General features: G+C 40.2%; 2 protein-coding genes across 2 annotated transcripts in view; one reads left to right on the plus strand and one right to left on the minus strand.

Annotated features, from left to right (window-relative positions):
- The window catches only part of LOC134749465 (protein VAC14 homolog), a 429,047-nt gene that overhangs the window by 19,931 nt on the left and 397,204 nt on the right, over positions 1-11,912 (minus strand). The window lies entirely within an intron of this gene.
- LOC134749642 (E3 ubiquitin-protein ligase AMFR-like) overlaps positions 13-11,912 on the plus strand; it is a 53,805-nt gene continuing 41,905 nt past the window's right edge. Inside the window, exon 1 of the mRNA XM_063684658.1 lies at positions 13-482. Coding sequence (XP_063540728.1) covers positions 186-482 — 297 coding nt within the window. The 5' untranslated portion in view covers positions 13-185. The remainder of the gene's footprint in view (positions 483-11,912) is intronic.

An 11,912-nucleotide genomic window follows, 5' to 3' on the forward strand; every position in this document is an offset into this window, starting at 1 on the left:
TCACTCACTCGCACTTGTCATTCCTGTTTATCTGACGATTGGCTGATGTGTTATTACTTATTAGCTCGCAATAGTTCGATAAAACTGCGGTCAAACCATTAATTACGATCAAAACTCATTAATACAGTGTTGTGATGTGTAGTGGGACGTAGTGTCGTATCGATAAACAATAGTGTTTTTTTAAGATGCCTGTGACACTTATAGACCGCTTGCCCTTGCCGAACCTCAAGGTTTATACGGCGGCGAGTGTTTCCCTGCTGTCTGTGGCTGTGTACTATGCGTTGAGCGTGACGGGCGAGGCGGGCTGGCGGGCCAACGCGACGCTGGTGCGGCCGGAGCCCGCGGGCGAGGCGGGGCTGCAGCCCGCGGAGCGCCTGCAGCCCGCGCCAGGGGCCCCTGAACTCCTCAATTCCTCGCGGATCATCTCCGAGCAGGTGGCCGACGTGCTGGCCTTCATGATGCAGGAGCCGCTTTGTATGTGGGTAAGTCAACTCAACAGCCAATGCTCGTTAATCCAGTAGATATTTATTAGAAAGTTCTTAGTTGACTACCAGTGCTGTAACTCAGGTCAGGTCATGAGATGACTCACGTCAGTAAGCCAAGTCTCTTTTTAAGGAAAACAGTTTGTTATCCTTTTTAGGATCTTGTAGAATAGTCTATTGTGGAGCTGACTGCTAAATTAGGAATTTCAATATATTACAACATTGTTTTGTTTATGTCATGCATGCATGTAAACAAATTATTGTTGACAACTAGTTTAGTTTTGAATGGTGATCTTATTGATAGAATCAAATAACATTTTGAATCTTCTCGATAAACTGTTTCATGTATTATTTTATGAGTAATTAGTTTGTTTAGATATTTATATCTCTTATTTAATCTTTAATGAAAAAGAAAGGGTTTGAAAATGACATAGCAAAGCTTGTTGTGACATAGCAAAAACCAAAAAACAAACAAATCAACTCTTATTATTTATGCTTAATATGTACCCAGATTAACATTCTCATATATCCTCATTGCTTTTTTAGGGTTCCGTACCCAAAGAGTAAAAACGGGACCCTATTACTGAGACTCCGCTGTCCGTCCGTCCATCTGTCTGTCTGTCTGTCACCAGGCTTATATCTCATGAACCGTGATAGCTAGACAGTTAAAATGTTTAAGATTATGTATTTCTGTTGCCGCTATAACAACAAATCCTAAAAACAGAATAAAATCAATATTTAAGTGGGGCTCCCATACAACAAACGTTTTTTGCGTAATGGTACAGAACCCTTCGTGCGCGAGTCCTACTCGCACTTGGCAGGTTTTTTATTTTGGTAGGGATAGAATTAATCCTTCCCTATGTCATATAAATTACAATTGAATGAATTAATTAATTAATATCTTGATGGATCATGTTCAACAGGTTTAAGTTAACACCTAATTATGAATTTATTTTGTTTTGGTTTACTAATTATCTGTTGTATAATGATTGCATTTACAAATTGTTAAATAATAATCAGTTATTGCACAAGTGTAAACTCATTTGCAGGAAATTGATATACTTATCATTTATCTTTAATTGTACCTCAATATGTGAATTAGGAAACTATAGGTTTATAAAGAAATAAATTTGTAGCTATTAGCTGAGTTGTTCATATGTTTATTTTAAGACTGTTTCTCAATAAATAAATAAAAATAAAAGTAAATGTTAATAATATATGTGATTATGTTTAACATAATAACAAACTAAAGTGGTATTAACCAGGGCTCGGAACCGGTTTTTTTTAAAAACCCTGAAATAGGCCAATATTTTGAATTATTTTATGCTCATTACGTAGGACTGAATCATGTATTTAGAAAACAATTTTGCATTATTAAAATGTCCCATTAAAAATGAAATTATAAACAAAAGAACGAAAAAGAACATAATAATAACGGTATTTTTGTATGGAGCAAATACCGGTTTCCGACCCCTGGTGCACAAAAAAGTTTTCAAAATTCCTTTTTTTTTTTTTATGAAATAGGAGGCAAACGAGCAGAAGGATCACCTGATGGTAAGCGATTACCGCCGCCCATGGACACCCGCAACACCAGAGGGGTTGTAAGTGCGTTGCCGGCCTTTAAGATGGGAATACGCTCTTTTCTTGAAGGTTTGAAGGTCATATCGGTCCGGAAATACCGCAGGCGACAGTTCATTCCACAGTTTAGCTGTGCGAGTTTTTGGTATGGTTTTCATAGAGAAATAAGCTCTTTCGAAAATAAGAAAGAAGAAAGAAAGAAAGAAAGAAAAGACATTTATTGTAAAGACCTTCTACAAACAGCGCCTCCTCAGTTACAAAAAAGAACTTACTCACTAAACACTTAAAGCTAGGTACAATGGTAGTTATAGAAAAAGGAGTAAGGTAAGGGTTAATGAATAACAAGAAATTTTGGCGCCGCTATAGTGGCTACAAAAGGACGCCACTCAGCATATGCTCTGGTATAAATAAATACCACAGCGCTGGTTTTCTGTGGCACCCCGGGCCGGAGGGTAGCTTAGAACTATTTGGGATAAATATAAAAATACAAATAATATAAATACTTACTATAAAGATACAGATAGGTTATAGATTCATGTAGGGTAAAATGTTATGATGGTAAGGGTAGGTAGATATTATTAGTATTATAGACATTATAAGAGGTAGGTAAAATAATAACTATATGTATAACTCTGGTAAAAAAAAAAAAAAAAACTAAGTGACGATTTGAGAAATCCATGGGACGCAACGAGCACGGCAATTGCAGGCTAAAAAGATATTTTTTAAATTGGAGTTTAAATGTGAATAGTGTCTTAGAGTTACGTATAGGCGGAGGTATGTTGTTCCAGCATTTCGTGGCAGAGTAGCGAAAACTGCCAATACACTCCTCAATTGTCTGAAGATGTTTAATTATTGTTTATTAAAAAATATTATATTTGTACCATCACCCACACTGTTAATTGACAATTAACCACACCAACCAATGGACAATTAACAGTGTTGCTGTTTGTACCATAACAAAGTAAATTGGGGCATTTTCTATGAAAAGGGACCTTATTGTCGGTGGCGCGTACGCCGCACAGCGTCGCGCGGCATTGTATTTATATCGGAGCATCGTTAATAATGGCGTAAGCGCCATCGACAATAAGGTCCCTTTTTATAGAAAATACCACAATTATGCAAAGTTTGAAGACAGAGGCTGATGGTTCATATAGGTCTCATAACGTACCTACCTGAAAAGTTAAATATGAAAAAAAAAATTTAGCATTAGAAAATACCTGTAACAGTATTACAATTTCTTCTTCAACATTATCTTTATCAGTGATGTCTGTTGTGGGACGCCACGTGCGTCAACACTTTTGCTGCTTCGCATATTAGCCGCACCGTGCGTTCGGCGGGGGCAGCGGCTGAGCTAGCGGCGGCTCGGAAGCGGGAAAAGTATGCGGTGTTGACGCACTACCTATTTGTCCCTCTTGCCGTGGAAACCACTGGCTGTTGGTGTGCTGAGGCCAAGACTTTTATTGGGGAAGTGGGCAGACGGTTGCGGGAGAGTGGTCATGACCCTCGCTCCGGGTCGTTCCCTTTGCAAAGGTTGTCCATCGCTGTTCAACGTGGCAACGCGGCGAGCGTGATGGGCTCCTTTGCATCTGGAGGGGCGCGGGGCGCATTTTGTGAATAGTTTTTGTGTTTGTTAGGTTCTAGTTTAGGTTAAGATCTTTGTAATGTTTTATTTTGTATGACATGTGTGTTATAACTTGTAATTACTTGTGATGCAACAGCTGTATTATCTAATGTTACCTGATAACTGATTCACCTTGAATATCTGTTGGTTTAACAGGATCAATTAAATTTAAATAACCTTAGTATTCACAAAGGTTACATCCATTTTGATTTGATTATGCAAATGCTAATGTGGATGAAAAAGTATAGGCAAAAATAGATATAACTCCGTAATAGATGGATACAATCTATAAATTGTATATACAGATGTCAAATGAAAAAATCAACGATACAGATGATACAGTGGTGTAGTCAGTCAGTAGATGGATACAGTCTAAGGAAAAAACGTGCTTCAAAATCACGAAAATTTGATTCTCGATCAGATGGCGCCACTACCTTTGGCCTACTCTCGTATAGAGGGCGTTGACGGTTTCGTTCACGTTTCGTTTGTTATTTAACAATTTTAACGCATATCAGTGAAAGGACATGGGTCAAATCATATAAAAATAATTAATGCAAATAAAAAAAAACATTTATCCATATTTAAATAAATTTTATCGTATTTTTATAAATCTTAATTTTTAGTTTTAAAGTGTATCATTAGATTAGGCAGTGAATTTTCTGTGGTTACAAAATTTACTATGACAGTACCGCTCTTATTATATCTCTCTTTGGTATAGGTAATATTAGTATGTCAGCTTATCACGAGTGTTTTATATACTGCTGATAACAGATAAGGTTTTTGTATGAGGCCTACCAAAGGATTCCCAGAAATATTATCTTAAAAATGCTTTTAAAAACTAACTGCTACACTTCTACAGTCAGCGTCTAATAGATAACGACAACTAAAGTGGCCAAATATGTGACATTTTCAACCGAAAGGTACCACATTGTCACTTGTCAATAAGATTGATTTCAAATTGTGACTAGGGCCAATCGCCGATCAGTTTATAAAAAAAAAAAAATGAAGCTGTATGGAAATAGCGCCTTATTGACAACCGACAATAAGTACCCTTTTGATTGAAAATGGCACATATATTAATGGAACACATCCTTTTTCTATGGCCACAAAGATGTGTTACAAATGTTACGATTCATTTGGCCACTTTGTCTGTTACCTACAGTCTATTTGATGCTGACTATTCAGAAAAAACAATAATACCTTTAAAAAACCAGAGTCGTGACCCTATTTTACATATAAATTGCGTAATAAAAATGTAAAAAACCGGCCAAGTGCGAGACGGACTCGCGCACCGAGGGTTCCGTACTTTTTAGTATTTGTTGTTATAGCGGCAACAGAAATACATCATCTGTGAAAATTTCAACTGTCTAGCTATCACGGTTCATGAGATACAGCCTGGTGACAGACAGACAGACGGACAGCGGAGTCTTAGTAATAGGGTTCCGTTTTTACTCTTTGTGTACGGAACCCTAAAATTGACCAATCGCTGGTCGCTAGTCACCGACACGACACGCGAACACGCGATGCCGATGTCGCGTTGTTTCACACAGTTGCGTATGATGGGGTCAGTCGGCGACCATTGACACAATTTATTGACTAATATCTGGGAGACATATAAAAACTCAAAAATGCGCGTTTTGCCAGAGATAAGACCTAGCTAGATCGATTTTTCGCCTCATAAAATATAGCAAACTTCATCGAAATCGTTACAGTTAAAGCCGTTTCCGAGATCCCCGAAATATATAAATATATAGGTAATGGGTATACATATATACAAGAATTGCTCGCCGTCGGTTTAGAGTAATAAACCTTAAAACCTTATTGCAAAGAGAGATTCAGTTCATTGTAGTGCTTTTTATTGTCTATAGTTTTTAGATGATCATTAAACAGCGTTCTGAACCTTTTTTATGGCGCCTCCTATTTGCGGATTCTAATACAATAGATAGACAATGCCCTCTCAAACCAGCAACTCAGCTTGAAAACTAAAGACTAAACTACCTTAGTCCAGGGGTTAACAACATTTTTTTATGTACAGTCAAGGGCATCCGTGTACCCGTGTTACCCGTGTGTCTGGATCCACGGATATTAATTACACACGGGTCCGGTCCGGTCCGTTCTCGACATATAAAGACGATCGGATGCATTCTTTATAAGAGCGAAGAAAGACAAGTTTAATATCGAACAACACATTAACAATAACAAGCTAAACAGAAACGCGAAGACCGCGGCTCCGGAGCCGAACGCAGGTCCGTTCCTGAACGCACTACACGGGCATGGACTTCGACGGGTTCGTGTAGTTCGGACGCTTAGCACCGCCGGGGCTAAGAACACGGACGCACGGGTTGGCGTGTAGCACGGATACCGGGAGCCCTAGTTACTTGATACGCCCCCCCGTAGCTATCTTGCTACCAGGGATGTTGCGGATGCCGATTTTTTGACTTTTAAAGGCTCACATCTGCGGATGCGGATGTCGAGATTAGGCACATAAAAAACGTGAAATATTATACTTTAGTAAGTTTATTAAAAAAAAAAACGAAACAGTATTTGAACAAGAATATAGGTGCCCCACAATCGCATTACTATACTAAAGTCCAAATAAAACAAATTATTCACTTCTTGTCGCTGTCCGTGATAGGCTAAAGTGCTCGATCGACGAATCACAAAAACGAAATGAGATTCCTATTGGCTAATGACGAAATTACTTAGCACTTACGCCGCCGCTGAGACGTTCCTGTACCTACCTGTTCCACATCCGCATCCGCATTAAGCTCCGCATCGATTTTATGCGGATGCGGATGCCGATGCGGATGTTGAAAATAATGCGGAAGTTCCGCGGTTGCAATATTTGCAACATCCCTGCTTGCTACACTTTCCGAAGGGCGAGCCCCATGCATTGCTCGGAAACACCTTCTCTTTCAATCAGTTGTCGCTTCTGAGCGGTCATGTAGCCGACATGCATCTAGATGCATCTATCGAGAAGTTCGAGAACACATTTTAGACTACGTATCGAGACATAAATAATACGTCATAACACACATTTAATCAGCTGACAACATAAGTATGACAAGTATGAAGCCCATCACAGACTGAGCGATAATATATCGGCAGAAATACCGACAGATACGGCATCTACCGATATCTTTTACGTACTATTTGATAGAGCCCACACACAAAGCTGTAATACCTATATAGGTAGTATATTTTTGGTATCTGCCGATATTTTATCGCAAGGCATCTGCAGAGGCCAAGATGTTTTGTGATGTATCGGTCGGCATGTATCGTCTCTCTCACAATGTAGTTGCTAGACAGAGAGCGATATATATTTTGGTATCGTTATGTGTGTGGTGCTTAGCGATACTCGCAGATAAGATATCTGTCGGTATCTGCCGATATCGGCCGTTATCCATTATATTATCGCTCCGTCTGTGACGAGCTTAGGACCAATATCAACATTATCGGAGACCCGAAATATTTGCTCGCGGCCAAAGTTTGTTTATATCTTACGGCATTGTGACGTCACTGGCACGTCACACTATCACATCATGCGAGTCTTATCAGCACTCTGTCCCACTCTATCCTTAAGTCTGGGGGGATTGTGTAAAAGAAATAGAACATACGAGGGTGAATCGAAAAGTTCTTAGATATAGGGTCAAAAACAAACGAATATGAACTGAAATAGATGTCATATATTAAAGAAAAAGTAGGTCCCCTAGGCCAGGTCTTAGTAAGATGGTATATAGTCGAGAAATTGGGACCGGTTCCGTGGCGGGGTGGCCTAATAGGGGTTCAAGGCGTTAGCCCGGATTGCTGAAGACGCCGGTTCGAATCCGGCCTTCACCACTGGAGGGCTTCGTCACTTTTTTAGGGTTCCGTACTCAAAGGGTAAAAACGGGACCCTATTACTAAGACTCCGCTGTCCGTCTGTCCGTCCGTCTGTCTGTCTGTCACCAGGCTGTATCTCATGAACCGTGATAGCTAGACAGTTGAAATTTTCACAGATGATGTATTTCTGTTGCAGCTATAACAACAAATACTAAAAAGTACGGAACCCTAGGTGCGCGAGTCTGACTAGCACTTGGCCGGTTTTCTTAAATATATGACAGATAGTGCCAGCTCAGAATAAAAAACAAATCTCTAGTAAAGAGGTTTTACAAATACGTAGTTCTAACACAGAATAACTATACTAATAGTACTACCGTTCTAATGACTTTTTGATTCCCCCGCGTAATTTTGCGACGGTTATTCCCCTGGTTATTTGCCAACGCAGCCGTTATTGTGAAACCGTCGTATTTGTCTACAAGTCCCATTCAAACATACGACTTTGCGTTACTAAAGACGCGCATATTTAGTGCATTTCACTTATAGTGGAAAGATGCCAGAATTTTATGCAACTATATAAGCACTTCCGGCATTTTGTGTTCAGATATTATTTTGGCAACCGGTGATAAACAAATATAGGTACCTACATCCTACATTGTTTCTTGTCTGTTTTTTTACCAAACAACATTCAATAAAAAAATAATCACTAGTGTGACTAGTGGCTTCGAAAACGGAAACGCCAAAAAAACAAGTATAATTTGAATATGCACTATTTGAATACACACTATAAAATTATTGAATATGCACCAAATTTCATGAGAAATTCCACGATAGAGGAGAACAGCCGGGGCCGGGGACCGGGGATATATAGGAAAGCGTCTCTGGTTATGTATTATCCCAACACATTCACTCTATTGACTACTACCATGCTTATAAAATAAAATAAAGAGGGCCAATATAACACTAAAAATAATGTTACTTGCAATTTAATTCAAAAGTATCAAAATTATTCTTGTCTGCGTTGAATCGCGCTTAGCGTTGCCGGCGCTCGCGCACCGAGCGCCAACACCATCTATCGAGTGTTATTTCGTGAAATCGATGAACGCTCCAGGGAATAAGGGCTCTTAAGCTGAAATGGAGACTTTACAACCCGGTCACAATATCTGTGCACCTGACCTCGTGACGTCATATCGGCGGTCTGGGTACGGTGTGAAAAAAAGTTTTTTCGAGAAATGTGGAGGTGTAGCGGCAACGAAGATGCTAACCGTACTGTCGCACCGGGGAGTGCGCGGAGAGGTGACAGGGGAAGCGGGAGAGGCGCCACATTCCAGCGAGGTGCACAGATATTGTGACCGGGTTGTATAGACTTCGCTCTCACTCGGTCGAACGAGCTCTGTTATAAGCATCTGAAATAAAATAGAAGCCAGTTAATAATTTGAAAACAAGCTTCAATATCTCAGTTGATTAGAGCGATTGGTCTGTTATTCCAAAAGGATGCGGGCAGTGGCGGATTAGCCACGTGGCAATAGTAGCAAATGCCACGGGCCCCGCGCGTTTGGGGGCCTCGCGCACCCGCGCATTGTGGCCGTAAAAAACCAGGGTTTCACTTCGTCCGACAAAATTAAAACAATTAGAGTTTTGAATGATTCATGTATAGGCTGTTACTGTACCGGTGAGCTCCATCTTAGGCCCTGTCTTCACTTTCCATCTGCGGGCTTAGCACGGTTATTGTCATATTGCGCGTGAAATGGTTATTATCATATTGCGCGTGATAGGACTGCTGTCTTCTAACGTTATCGTAAAAAACTGTCATTTCCCGTCGATAATACTTCAAGTAATCGACAATCATTCGTTAGTGACCACGATTGTCTATGCCTAGAGTTTTTGAAAGATCCATTCAATAGGTGGCCTTATTCAATTGTCGGACATGTGTCAGATGAAGTTTGAACGCGAATAGCTAGATTTTTTATTACACTTCGAAATTATAGGCCGTAACCATAGACCTAGCATTACATAGATGCGGCCTACCGCGTGCGCCCGTAAGGGATAGACATAGATGACGTCATAAACGTGGGGATACCAATGGTAAAAATTACCCCAATATTTGATATCACGTTGGGGCGAATACCCTGGAGGCAAAGTTTGACGGTATTAAAATTGTTGAATAAAATGTCAATGGGCCGTTCTTTTTAGGCGTATGAACAATGAAATACCTCCTATAATTCGCGCAGGTGGTACAAAACTAAACATGTTTAGTAAATAAAACGTAAAAAAAAATGTATTATGAGTTTTAATTTTATGAAATCACAATCACATTATTCACACCAATTAATGTACACCACATTTAATCTTCACAACATTTGTTTATTTTATTTTTTGGAATTAGAAATACGAAAAAACTTCGAGGTCAAAATTACCCATAAAATTATGATATTTTCATCTGCGGGCTTAGCACGGTAACATTTTTATTGCCTGTCACGTTCTAACAAGTATGTAAGTGCGAAAGTGACAGGCATAGTAACAGGTGATAGAAATGCAACCATGCTGACACCGCTGGTATCCCTAACATGATTGTTATGTAGCTTAACTAAGAAGAAGATTAAAAACGGCTGACCTCAGACTCGTCTGAGTAGCTGACATATTACCACAAACAACCTACGTGATTTGGGCGGATAATTTTACAAATAATGTTTTGTTAATTTGCGTAAATAATTGTGATATTTTTATTGAAATCGTTTGATTCTACATTGCTTTGAGTGTAACGTAATTTTACGATGTTATTCTCACATATAGCGTTAAGAGAAAGGTGTAAAATACCGTACTTACGTGTGAAAGGTTATGTTCTCATATTTTTGCTCAGAGCGGCTATTACAGCCGATTACAGAACAATTCACCATTATTTTATCAATTCAAAACGCTAACCGTCACTATGTTTTATAAGAGAAAGCACAATTTTATAGAAAACAACAATAATTAAACAAGCAACGAACAAGCATGACATGTCACGTACTTATTTGTTTGCCACAATTTCGATTGTGGCAGCGGTGGAAAAGAAACTATGACAAAGACAAAAAGTAATATATTGCTCTCTGTCACTACTACTGAAAGATACATAAGACTATCCCGTTCGGTCATTTCGCCCCACCCCTCATGACCGATCCATGTTATACTAGATTCATGGCAGTAACACACCATCGCACCGCACCGTGACCTTGGAGCAATTCTAGAGGGCCCTCCACACTCATGCGCGAATCACGGCGCGAAGCCGCGAACGCGAGTGTGGAGTCTAGTTCGCTATTCAGCGAAATCGACTCCACATTCGCGTTCGCGGCTTCGCGCCGCGATTCGCGCACGAGTGTGGAGGACCCTTAGGAATAGGTAGTACTAGCGTGGGCTTCCACACTAGCCAGTGTTGCCAAGTGTCCCATATTTCCAAACATGGAAATATGGGACACTTCGCAACACTGGCGCACGTGTGCGGCAGTCTGTAAGGTAGGATCGCACCGTTTTGACGGTTCGGTGCGATAGTGTGGAAGCCCACGCCAGTACTACCTATTCCTAGAACTGCTCCAAGGTCGCGGTGCGGTGCGATGGTGTGTTACGGCCTAGTGGCCGTATCCCACCATCGCACCGCACCAAGGTCATTGTGCGACGCACCCATAAGTAAGAGCGAGAAGGCGATATCTCTTTCTCGCTCTGACTTATGGGTGCGTCGCACAATGACCGAATTAGTGCGGTGCGATGGTGTGGTACGCCCATTAGGATCGCACCGTTTTGACGGTTCGGTGCGATGGTGTGTTACGAACTTAAAAAGCGTTGCGTGTGGTGGTGGGAGCGCGAAAGTGATCTCTTTCTCGCTCTTACATATGGGTGCGTCCCACAGGCAACGCTTTTTAAGCTCTCGTGCGTATGGGGCCTTAATGAGTGTTTAAATGTATTAACTTACAGTCTGGCAAAAAGAGTAGAAATTAAAAAGTGGCAACACTGTAGTATCGTCCCTTTCAAATCAATCTAAATAATTTGCTCGGATTAATATGACTTTTTTGTATCTGTCAAAGCCAAGGGCCTGACACTCTTTGATAGAGAAAGATAGTCTTATTGCGATTCCTATAAGAGAAAAGAGTAAATAGTGCCATGCTTTGTCCTTATCACCGACCGGGTGGCATCATAGGTAGGATGCGATGGCGAAATACCGATATATATAAGAGTGAAAGAGAAAAAATCCTATGCTGCTCAAATTTTATATGAATATTCTTTCTCTTACCCCCGGTCGCTCGGTGAAGCGTCTATAACTACTTGTATATACTATGTCTATGGTCAAAGCATTTTAATGTTTACAATAATTGTGGCAATAAGTTTAATATTACAATTGACACAAAACAAGATTTTTTTTAGGCCAAAATAAATAGTTT

Source organism: Cydia strobilella, chromosome 18 (assembly GCF_947568885.1).
Source record: "Cydia strobilella chromosome 18, ilCydStro3.1, whole genome shotgun sequence".
Lineage (NCBI taxonomy): Eukaryota > Metazoa > Arthropoda > Insecta > Lepidoptera > Tortricidae > Cydia > Cydia strobilella.